This window comes from Notolabrus celidotus, chromosome 15, assembly GCF_009762535.1.
Source record: "Notolabrus celidotus isolate fNotCel1 chromosome 15, fNotCel1.pri, whole genome shotgun sequence".
NCBI classification, from domain to species: Eukaryota; Metazoa; Chordata; class Actinopteri; order Labriformes; family Labridae; genus Notolabrus; species Notolabrus celidotus.
This window is the reverse complement of record NC_048286.1, coordinates 3,611,629-3,624,410: the sequence shown is the minus strand read 5'-3', so window position 1 is coordinate 3,624,410 and position 12,782 is coordinate 3,611,629. Positions and strand designations below refer to the sequence as shown.

The 12,782-nt window shown below is 41.2% G+C and overlaps 1 protein-coding gene across 2 annotated transcripts in view; it reads right to left on the bottom strand.

The window, feature by feature from the left end:
* Window positions 1–3,105: 3,105 nt before the first annotated feature.
* The window catches only part of cadm3 (cell adhesion molecule 3), a 156,013-nt gene continuing 146,336 nt past the window's right edge, over window positions 3,106–12,782 (bottom strand). For both annotated transcript variants that reach the window (XM_034702996.1, XM_034702997.1), the window contains 2 exons: window positions 10,953–11,078; window positions 3,106–7,272 (listed from right to left, as the gene is read on the bottom strand). In XM_034702996.1, the coding sequence (XP_034558887.1) occupies window positions 7,154–7,272; window positions 10,953–11,078 (245 nt within the window). In that variant the 3' untranslated portion in view covers window positions 3,106–7,153. The remainder of the gene's footprint in view (window positions 7,273–10,952; window positions 11,079–12,782) is intronic.

The window sequence follows — 12,782 nt, the reverse complement described above, 5'->3', positions numbered from 1 at the left end:
TGACGTCATGACGTGACTTTTCCACGGGCTTAAGCGGGTGGTAGAACAAACTGGTGCAGAGTTACTTCGCAAGTTGAACCAGCTCAGAACCAGCACGAGCACCAGCCTGGAACTAGAGCCAGGTTTGCGTTGGTCGAAAAAGGGTAAGTATGGGGTCATGACTCTAAAAGCTTGAGAACCGCTCAAGTAGGAAATCAAAATCATACCAAATGATCACGCCATAATCCACAACCATTTGGCGACCCCAAGAAATCATCCAGGGACCCCTACTAGGGTCCAGACCCCATGGTTTAGAGTTGATCCCCCACTCTATAAGCGTGTATTATAGGATTGGAATCACAGGGTACTTCATGGTACGGTCTTAACGTGGCCCATGATAACAACAATAACATGACACATTGATTCTGCAGAACTCACTTCTGATTAACGGAAGATTTCAAAATGACTGCAGAAATTTAAATGTGGGATTAAAGTCATCAGCATCTTTTGCAGGACAAAGAATCTGCAGTGGCATGAACTCATGGTAAATAAGGCTTCTGTAGGGCGTTCCTAAGGTGTCATACTGTATGGACTAAATAAAAAACGAATTCCATATTGCTTCAAAATGTTTCTTCTTATCATTCTGCAGCAGAAATAGAGAATGTGACCGAAGAGTCTGCACGCATGTCAACAAAAACCTGGACTATGACGACTCACAGAGTGTGTAACATGTGGTAACAGTATTCCCAGAAAACCACAGCCTATGAAAGAGCTGGAGGAAGGGAGAGATAAGAGGGATGAAAGAAACCACAGAGAGAAAGAGGACTAACAGACTGCAGCAGATTTTAAGTGAGTTTAATTCAATAATCCTGCTTATTAGATATAATATTAAGACTTCTGTTAATATAAGGCATTCAACTGAACCCAGAGATGAAGTCAGTCAATGATCCGGCCTTTGTCTGAAAGGAAGGACTTTGAATTATTGCGTTACACTGCCCTCTGTTGGACGTCCACTGTCACTGCAAGAAAACAGGAGGAGGACCTGTTGATAATATCAGCTCTTTCGTGCAGCAGTGAGCTTTTTTTAAATGAGGAATATGATGTCCAGAACACTCACTTGTAGGGACACAATGCCTGATGAAAAGGAAGAAAGTTTCTTGTTGAGTAAGAAGTCCACAAGTCCAGGATGTAAGTTTGCCTAGTTTGCAGATCACTGACTGAACACAGGACTTCAAAGTCTGGAAGGTGGCTGGGAAGTGCAAATTTACAAAGGATGAAACACTTACAAAGTTGGAGACAAATTTACATTTCGGAAACTATTTTTACATTTTATAAAACAAAATGGCATTGAACACTTTGACCAAGACCAAAACAAATTAACATTTAAGAAAACAAATTTACCAGAAACAAAATTACAAAGGCAGATTCTACCATAATGGGATCGTACCAATTACAGGAAGTGAACTGTGATTGGCGGAGAGAAACAGACTGTCCTGCCAATCATAGGTGATTCTGATTCTTTTGATATTCTTTCAAAATAAAAGCAAAGCAAAATTTGAAAAAAAAAAAAAAAAGCGATAATTCTGGATATTTTCAATCAGAGATAATTAACAAATCTCAGTTTCCACAGACTCATAGTTCAGACTAATAGTGGACAACCTCATAATGTAATCCAGCCAATCACAGCTTGATCTGATCAGTGTTGCCAACTCCTCAGTGAGGAAAGAAGCTATTGGCTGTACTGAAAGTCACTCGAAGTCGCTAAATAAAGTTAATTTGTCGTTTAATTTGCATAATTTGAATTATAATGAACGCTGTAGGAGAGAAGTGTAACGTTGAGGGAGACACAAAAAGAAGTTTAAAAACACCCTAAATATGTTTATACACTTAGGAGACTTCAACAAATCAAAGTAAAACATGACATTTTTCAACAATAACATTTTCATGTTTATTGTATACAATCTACATTAACTATCTAAATGGACCAAAAAGAGACAGTAGGCGGGATCAGCCAGCGGTGTCTTCGTACATGCATGATACATTTGCAGTCTGAATGCTGAGGGATGAATGCCAGAAAAAGACACTAGATTTGTTGTTAGTTTCTTTTTTTGAAAATGAGTTGCTAGAGGGGACTGAAAACTCGCTAAAAGTCGTTAAGTTGGCAACACTGAATCAACAATGTTAAAATTTAAGCCATTTGATGTTTGAAAAAAATGACAATAATTCTGGATATTTTCAATCAGAGATGATGAACAAAATCCCAGTTTACACTGAATAGTGTTCCACTACTACTCTGAACTGTAATGAGATAGTGGAAACTCAGATTTGTTCATAAAATCTGATTGAAAATATCCAGAATCTTTATTTCTTCATATTTTGTTTGGCTTTTATTTTGAAAGGACACATCAGAATGACCTGTGATTGGAAGGACAGTCCATTTCTCACCGCCAAAACAGACTGCTCACTTCCGGTATTTGGTACATTCCTTTTCCAGTAGAATCTGCGGTTTGTAATTTCGTTTTGGGAATGGCAAAAATGTTTTAAAGTGTTTCTGATTTTATAAATTTGGTTCCTGAACTGTTAATTTGTTTTGGTTTGGTAAAAGTGTTTTGATTTTGTAATTTTGTTTTCCAAAATGTGAATGTGTCTCCAACTTTAAGTGTTTCATCCTTTTCAAGATATGTATTTTTGGCATTTTTGCCTTTAATTGACAGGACAGCTGAAGAGAGGAAATGTGGGGAGTAGAGAGTGAGGGAGGACATGCAGCAAATGGTCGAGGCTAGAATCTAACCTGCGACCTTTGCATTGCGCTTCCCAGCCATTGTAGTTCTGAGGAGGAGGTCGTGTTTCAACATTAAGATCCACAGAGGTGCGCTAACTCCAAAACCAAGAGCGCATATTCTAAAAATGCAGCACTTATAACATTTTAAACTCAAGAAGGAGATATTAATTTAGCAATTTCACACTCTTCCATGACCTGAAAATTTGCATTCTTCTCACCTCTGTGGAGAAAATCTGTGAAGTAGAGAAATAGGAAAATGACACCAACACACAAGGTTAGGGAATATTTCGTTAGCTTGATTGGATTTTGTTCTGAGCAGGGAGAATCGACGAAGACGACACAGGTGAAATTAACCCAAATGCATGTTTATTGAAGTCAACAACTGAACCGGTATTTGAACCAAAAATAAAACAAAATGAGACAAAGTCTGTATGAACGTAACAGCCAACAGACGTACACCCACCACAGCATGCGGTTGGGTTTCGCCTTGATGACATCATCAGCCATAGTACAAATCAACATACATGACAGCACTCATGTGATATGGATATTTATTCAAAAGGAAGACTTTTCATCCAAAATAATGATCCTCGAAACAAAGATTTTAGTCATCGAAATAAAATTAGCGTGGATTGATCACATGTAAAGAGTGTCTCCGGAGTCTGTTTGGGTCAATTAATACGCACCTCACACTCATACACAAACACACATACACACACATATGTACAAATACACCATAGTCACAGACATCATGCCTGCGTGCATATCCAGATATGTGTGTGGATGCGTCTGTACCCAAAGTGTGTGTGCAAAGTGTGTATGAGTGCGCTTGTATCCAGTAAAGGCAACACTATATACATGAAATTATATAAAAATGGTTGTTGAAACAATCAAACACGGCAAAGTAAAACAGCTAACTTCAAGTTTTTGGGAAATCTAATAAAAAAAAAAGGAAGATTATCAATCGAACTGAAAGTAAAACGCTGAAGATTATGCACACCTTTTAGAAACATAATTTAAAAATCGATTTGTTTACACTACAAAAAGAAGAGATGAGTGGCAGGTGGTGTGCGACTGCCCGAAGAGGAGGTGGTGAAGGTTAAGTGTTGGGGCAGGACAGCTCGGACTGACTGAATTATGGGGGAAACACGCTGCTGTCTTCAAGCATCTGATGACAGCTCGTCGATACCGCACTGATGCAATGAAATATGAATTAGACCCACTCCGTGTCCCAATTTAACGCCGCTTTACCCCTACGTGGTGCGATGCAGCGGCGGGTTGGCTGGGAGGAAGCAGTCCTACTTCTTCTTCTTCGTCACTTTTCTCAGTGTTATTCTGAGCACTGAGGGCTGCACACGTGGGTCTAACTGGGTCATGGCCTTCTGTTTGCAGATCAGAGAACAGCAGGGAGGTCAGCCGGGCAGACCGCCACTCTTGTCTCAGGAGAGGAAGCTTGTCGGCACTTCTAATCTTCCAACGCTATCTACATTTCCAACCGTTTCTCATGCAAGCTACATGCTAGCACATTAACTAAGACGAAGGACAGGACGATAAGTTACAGGCAAATACAGGTCCATTAGTTTTGAAAAAGACACTACACTTTGTTGAGTAAGAGGCAGGTATTCCTTTTTCTCCATTCGCAGGATTAGACTGGGGTTAAATACAAATCAAAGATTACTCATCAAAGGAGACAAGAAACCCTCTGAGACAAGGCCTGTCCTCTGGTCTGCAGACATGAGTGCTGTGACAAGCTGTCACAGAGCAAACAACAGGGTAAGCACCGCTCTGAATGTGTTCAAATATTCATCTTAGTTTGTTTGAAGCTGTCTGGTTCTCGTCCAAACAGCCTCCAGCAGGATTCAAACAGCGGTACAGCCGAGCGTACAACAGCGTCAGCTTCATAGTAAAGAAAAGAAAACAACAGCTGGACCCTGCGTCAGGTCACTTTACCCTTTGAAGTATAGCTAGCTTATAGATGCACTAGCTAGGCTGCTTGTTTTCAAAGCAGCTAGCCAGCTAGGTTTAGCAAAAAATGCGAGGAAAGGTACGGAAAGCACAATCCCTGAACATTCCCAAAATAAAAGGTTGTACAAAAACTATCACACATGTAACTGTCTACGGGTAGACTGACGACAGCAAATGGACTCCTCTTAGAAACACTCCAGGAAAAGTGTCGTGAAGGACCATCAGCACACGCGAACAAACCTACAGGCTCTACTTCTACTGTACGTTTACGTGGACTCCTGAACAAGAGAGAGAGACCAGCATGAGAATCAGACATCGATCAGAGATGGAGGGAGAGAGAGGCGGGGGGGAAGGCAGGGTGAAGGTGGATCAGGACGCAGACAGGATGATTGATTAAAGAATGAGAAGAAATGGACGAGTGGAGCAGAGGGAGGGAGGGGAAGAAAGAAAAAAAGAGAGGACGTTTAAGTTCCTAAATGACTTTGTTCAGTGTTAGTGCAGCCAGACTCCGGCTCGGCTCTCTGCCCACCAAGCCAAACGTTGGCATGTGTACAGTCTGGAGCCCAGAGCCTCTTAGTTAGATTGCAATCAATTTCAACGACCGGGCCAAGTGGAGCTCGCCAGCGCCAAGGCGAACTCCCAACCTTCATAAAACACCCCTTTCTTTATGGGAACCTTTCGCTAAGCTGGCGAATGACTCCTGCTCCCAGGAACAGAAACAACAACAGACAGGGTTTGTTTTATTTGTTTTGCCAGGAAGTTTCGTCGTAATACGAGTAGGCGGTCCGGTTGTGGAAAGCAAGTTAGCATTTTCACCTCTCGGGAGCAGCGGCGGTGCCAGCTTTTTAGACGAAGTCATGATGTCACTGCTGAGTGAATTAAGCGCCAGGTGGCCTCGCCAAGACGGGCAGCCTGCTGCAGGGAGGAATTCAGGCCAAGTCAAGCAATATGGAGGCTGAGTCCACGTGTACCGGGGCAGTGAAAACTCCGACAAACACTTTTGACACCTTTTCGTGCACGAATAAGGTTTTGCTACAGTTGAGTGTTTGAGGGCTGACAACGCAAGGAGGGATGGCCGCAATGAAGTGAAGAAATTTTAAACAAAGTGAAAAAAAACAATAGATAAATGGACTCCTAGACTGACAAACAGACGGACACTGTAAACTGTTAACACTGACGGTAACACACGGAGACACCGAGGAGAGAAAAGTTCTCGCAAGTCCCAAAAAAATCAAAAAGGAAATAAAGAAACAAAAAGGAGGAAAACGTTCCTCATACAAATATTTGCAGTTAAGGTTAGTTTTCATCGCAACGTCATCGTTGGTATTGTATATTTTTTCCCCAGATATTGATAGTTTCAACTCTGCATTTCCACGCATGTAATAAAAACAGGCAGGCTTTATTTTTTTGTCTTTTTCGAGTATATAAGTTACTGTACTGCAGTAACAGACTGTGAGAGATACAGGAGAGAGGGAGATGTAGAGAGAGAGAGAGAGAGAGAGAGAGAGAGAGAGAGAGAGAGAGAGAGATTGTGTATTTACAGCACACCAAACATCTTCTGTCAAGTAAAAAGAATGCTATATAATTCTATATATATATATTTATATATGTATACTGGAGCCCCTCAGCTTGGTAGCGCAAGGCGGGAATGCTATTTTGGTGTTGCATGTTGTATGGTTGCTGCGCTGTGGGAAATTCGACGGCTCGTATCAGGGATTGCGAGGACGCGGGAAAGAGGTTTGATGGTATAAAAAGATTAAACTGCGAGAGGGAGGGAGATTATGTTTGTCAGTCATAATATGCTTTGGATGGATTTCTCTGCCGCTGGGATGTTTACAGAGGGATACTGCCTTGTTAGATGGAGGGAATGAGGACACAAATGTGAAAAGACAGAGCTGGTTTGGGGTTTAAATGTTGAGGAGGTGGCGTGGAAAGTGAAATATCAGCTCAGGAAACCGGAATGTGAGTTACAATTTTGCTTTTTCAAGGCGCTGACATGTTAGAAATGGGGTCGGATGCATGTGTGCAAATGTGTCAATGTTTCATTCAGACATGTTAGTAGGAGGCTCAAGTCTGTGAGAAGATTTTCTCCCAAAACCGACTCGTGTGTGTGTTTGTGTGTGTGTGTGTGTGTGTGTGTGTGTGTGTGTTGGAGTGTGTGACTTCAGTTCGTCCATACGTCAGTGCAAATCTCACTTCCCTGTATCAATGCAAAGAGGGTAGTACCAGTTGAAGCTCGTCTCATCGCTCGATCCTGCCCACAGTTCTTTCCCTCCCCTTCCCTCCCGTCACCCCTCCGCCCGAGTGAAGAACTGAAGCGTCGTGAAATCAAATGGAGGTTTTTTTTATTTCCCTTCGCTCCTCCCCTCCTCTACGTCCTCCATCTTTTCCCTCCTTCTTTTTTCCCTCCACCGCTCCGTCCTCTGTCTAGATGAAGTACTCCTTCTTGTCCTCTGCGCCGGAGTGGCCTCCCTCTGCGTTGATGATGGCCGTGTCCGCGTCCGGGGCGTCGTCTGAGCCCTTGGCCTCGTGGGTCAGGTACGTTCCTGTAAAAAGAAGGAGCAGAAATAAGATTCTCAAAGCAGTAAACGTCAAACACAGGAACTGTGAAATCACAGAAGGCCATCATTGTCTGAGTTATTGTCCCATGATCACTTAAAGCTGCTGTGAGGAACTTTTGTTTTGTATTGATTCTGGCGCCCCCTTTGTGCACAAAGTGATACCTCTGATCTCTTGTCCTAAACATGCAAAAGTTGTGTTTTCAACAAAAACCTCATCCTGTTGTCTTTTAACAGTCAACATTATCAGGCAATGTGATTAGTTTCCATGAAAACAGTCAAATAAAGTCTGTTCCTGAAGCAAGATGTCCATCATCTGGTCTGACACCTACCCCCTCAGGGCGGTTTCAGGCATTAAAAATGACAACATAGAAGGTGTCAGTGTTGCTGCTGATGGACTTGTTTGCTATTGGAGGTTATAAAGAGGCATCAGTATCATTTTTAGTCTGTTTCTCAGCCATTTCAAAACTCCTCACAGGGCCTTTAAAGGCCCCGTGAGGAGTTTTGAACTATCTGAGACTTTATAGGAGTTTTGAACTATCTGAGACTTTATTTTAATGTTTCATGAAAAATAATCACATTGCCTGATAAAGTTGACTGTTAAAAGACAACAGGACGAGGTTTTTGTTGAAAACACTACTTTTGCATGTATAGGACAAGAGATAAGAGGTATCACTTTGTCCACAAGGGGGCGCCAGAATCGATACAAAACAAAAGTTCCTCACAGCAGCTTTGAGTTTGATTGAATTACTATGTGAACATGCTCGGAGGCTTACAAAAAGGTTTTTCCTTCAAAGAAGTTTGATATGGACATTTTTCTTTCTTGATTTGACAGATCTTTTACAGGAAGTCAAATCTTTGTGTTTTTGTTCCCCCTAGGAGCTTTACCATGGCGTGCAGGTCCAGAGAAGTTGAGACGTGGGTTAAAAACTGGGCTTAACTTACGCAAGAAGTTAACGTTGCCAGGCATTTTGGTTACGTGTGTCTATTGACCGAACAAAATTACAATTAGTAGTTTTAAAGTTTAACAAGAACCTGCTCTCTAGTGAAATATGTCACAATTTAAACCTCTAAAACATTGAAATGTGACGTTAAATGGGACCTAAATGTCAGAAAAGCATTTCTTCTTCTTCTTCTTATTTGACCATATCTCTTCAAATAGTCACTTAATAGTCGTAATGGAATTAGCATCACGTGACGTTAGTATGTCCCCCACGTCAATTGATGGCATGTAGTTGTGCAAGATTCACTAGTTTCAGCATTGATACTTTCTATGGATGTTAACAAAGAATCCAGAATCAACTAATTGATTGTTCAGAACTTACTCCAACAAGCATTCTTGTTTTCGTGGCAAAAACATCACGTGGTATCAGATTACATTCAGCTATCAGGGTGTCATCCAAGCAGCAACCTCCGGTCTAAAAATATGAGTCCAATGCGGAAGTGCTAAAAACTGCAGTTCATCAAGGATCCGCTTGAGGCTGGCTCCGGAAGTCACATACACATGAATGGGAAAAAGACGATCTCTACAGCAGAAATAAACATGTTTACAGCCTGGTACAGAAGATGAGTGTAGTCTGGATAGCTCATTTCCTGATCGGCATACACTGTGAGGCAGTGTTGCCAACTCCTCAGTGAGGAAAGTAGCCATTGGCTGTCCTAAAAGTAGCAAGAAGTTGCTAAATGACGTCATCGCCTAATTTGAATGAGAGGCACAGCTGACTGCAGGAACACTGTACTGTAGCTGTTGGCTAGGAGGCTCAAACTCTGCCACTTTACGTCACACTGACAGCAGCAATTTGGCCTCAAAAAGCTCTTCAGAAACAGATGGGTGACGTCACGGATACTACGTCCATATTTTATACAGTCTATGGGGTCATCCCTATGTTTCTAGGACATTTTCAAAATGAGGTCTTGTGTTCCTACATTTCCCTTCAATTTAAGACCTATCCTCCCACAGGATTTTTTGGAAGCACTTCATAGTAAATTAATGAATGAATGAGTAATTTAATTTCAATCAGCAGCAGAAAGTGGGAACATAGGGCTGTGGGAACATAGGCACGTTCCCGTTTTAAGTTTAAGGTATGATTCAATGTGAATCAGCTGGCTGAGCGGAAAGCCTTATTTTCAGGGGAGGGATAAATGCACAACAGCTGCCAACAATGTAACGTACACAAAGGTTGAAAACCTCACAGAGGACATTTCCCTATCTTTGGGGAGGAGACTTGTGGGATGGCTCTGATGTTGCTGGCATGCTAGTGTGTCTGCAGACCAGCAACATCAAATCACACTTCCACCAGATCCATGTCCGGTCTGGCTCCGTGCTCTCTCGTCCATCAACACCCACCGGCTGCATATTCTGAACGCAGCACAGAGCAGGACCATTTCGGAGTCATGTGACCGAGGTTTTCCAGCAGTAATAACTGAATCATGTTGTCTTTCTGGTCCTCTGAAAACCTCTGACCTGTTGACTCCAGGCCTGGCTCCGCTCATCATGACTTTGGTTTGTTGTTGTAGTTAAGTGAAATACGATCTGGTGATAACACAGAGTGTTTTATTCTGAAAATTAACCGGATGTTTTCATTTTGTTTTGGTGAAACCTGACTTCCTGTCCCGCTCCATCTGCTCTGTTGAGATTGATGCATCGTGCTTCAGCATCCAGCAAAAATAGAAGTCTTGTGTATCTGACCTGGAGGACTCTGACCTGCCGGATCAGAGACGCAGCCAGAATGCAACGGAGCGGATCCAGTGGAAGATAACACGTGGTGCCGTGAAGGATCAGAGACAGACCACTGTCTGAGTGCTCCCGACTGACACATGACCTTGTGGACATGCTTATATTTTTCAGTAAAAACGAGTAGACAGAAAACTGAACTCTCTGAGTATGAGGTATGTTTCTGTTCAGTTCTCTTGTTGCAGTAAATCCATATTTAGTAGTCTCAGCCTTCACTTTATATGACTGTATGTCTGCAGAGATTATTTTATGAGCCTACCCTACATGTTAATATTCAGCTTGTTAAACATTTTGTATGCCTTTCAATACCGTCAGTTATGCATAGTGTTGTAGGGTAGATTGGATGTTTTATTTGTTATTTAGCATCATAACATACTAGAAATCAAGAAATTCCACAAAAGGAAGTTTGGGAGTGAATGCGGTGATGGAGACATAATGCCTCCCTGATTTGATACTCTCCAACCGGAGACACCAGGACCTACTGGGGGTTAAATCTGTTACACCTGCTTCATTTCAGAGCATCTGAAATTTCTTGCTCTTGTTGACATGCTAGAAAAGGTTTTGTGAGGGCTGAATCAAATTGAAAATAATGACATGCAGAGCACATAAACATCAGGCCTGAAAGCTTTAAGTCCCATATTTAAGCATATAATCAGAATATGACATTAATCTGCTGTAAATAAGGTGAGGATTGTGTACAGGGTTAATGAATAAACATTCAACAAGTGTTGTTTATTCAGCATCTTATTTAGCTTTGAGAGTAAAGTGTGCTTCAAGTGTGGATCAAACGTTAGGATGTCTGGGCCTCTACATTCGTATGCACACGCAGGTTTTCGCTTGTGAGATCATGTCTGGGTACGCATGTATCCATATTTATGTTCGTGTATACTCATGCATGCATGCATGAGTGTGTCTGTGTGTGTGAGCAGTTGACCTTTGTGTCTGATGAGGTATCTGCCAAGGACGATGAGGAGGCAGAGCAGGATGAAAACGATTACGGCCACCACCCCTCCGATCACGGCGTGGTCAACATTCGAAGAGGTCGACATGGCTGTGGGGTCTTAAAAAAGAGAGTGGTAGGGAAGGAGGGAAAGAGGTGAGATGGAGGAGATGTTGTAAAGATAAGAAAACAGGAGTCATAATGAGAAAGAGGGAAGTGGAGAATTTATGAGAAAGAGACAAATAGTGACAGAAAATGAAGCAGAGAGCGGAGAATAAGGGGACAGAGATTGAGAGCAGAGAGGGAGGAGGGGGTGGAGGGTGAATACGGTTGAAGATGGATGATGAAAGACAGCAGAAATAGAGGGAAAAAAGAGAGAATAATGGGGAGAGTGACAGAGAGAAGGCAGAAAGAAAAGAAAAGGGGAGTGAAGAAGACTTGTCAATAAATAATACCCGAGTGCGGCGACAAACCTTCACAAGACAAAGACAAGGATATGAAAAAAGCCAGGCGAAAGAAAAGGTGCCACCGCGCGTCACCCTCCATTAATTATTGTTCGTGACTAACATGCAACAGGATTGTGCAGTTTGCCCACCACACACTCCATCACTCGTCTGAGCGCGTGTGTGGATGTCGGGTGAAATCTTTGCCCCCTGCAGCTGTGCTGATTTCCATTTTAACTGAAGGATTTCATTTGATGGATTGAGAAATTTTAAAAAGTGTTTTACGATGAAATGCAGCAGACCCCGCAGGCCTCAGAGGAACCAGACACAGTTTTTGAATATGCCAGAGCGCTGAATAATCATCAAATATTTTATTATGTTTATTAAAAAAAGAACATTGGAGTTGATTTTTTTCAATTGCATCAAGGTAATCTTTGATTTTCTTTTTATTGATGATAAGAACATGTAGTTTATAAAGAACTTAATATTATGCATTCTCTTAGCAGCTTTCATCTATTACCACCAGGAGGGTCACAAGACACTGATGGAGTGCCTGAGAAATGCCTTTAAAATAATTATAATAATTAAACAATTAAAAATGGCATGTTTTATATAATATTGTAATATATAAACATATGTTAAACTTTTGCACCATTCAATTGAAGAAATTATTGTCCGTTATTAAATATTTTTTAAAGAATGCCCTTTTTTTGTTACCCCACGCAACTAAAAAATATTTTTATCCATTATTGTAAAATATTTCAAAAACTACATTCATATTTTTACACCACGCAAATAAAAAAATATTTGATCCATTATTGTAAAATAATTTCAAAACTGTTTTTTTTTTTACAAAATACTATTAAAATACATGTTATCCATTTCCTGCTTTCTTCCTTTCATGACCTTTGAGTTGATAACGACAGAGTAGCATCAGTTGCATTAGATTGATTTACAGAAGCACATGAAACACATAGGGGGGCTAATTTTCTGCAGCTAAACGAACCTCTTAGACTTTAAGTTAGAATAAGACACACAACAAGCACTCACCTGTAAGTCTGCTTATTAAATAGCCAATCACTGCTTCAGTGCAAACATGATAATTACTTGTATTTTGCTGATAATATTCTTAATTACTTTTAAATATATTTGTTTGGCTGTTGTGTTCATGTGTGTTGTTTGGATTGGAAGTTAGTGCGTGTACGTGACTGTAAGCAACGTATAACTACCTTGAGGGACAGTGGAAATGCTTCTGAAGTATGATCAAAGTAAGAAAGTCAAAATCGTAAAATATGCAATCCAAGATTTTAAGCTGCAGAAATACAAGCACACAGAAAATACACGATTAGGTAACTTTCCTAACATCTGATAAATGTATTAT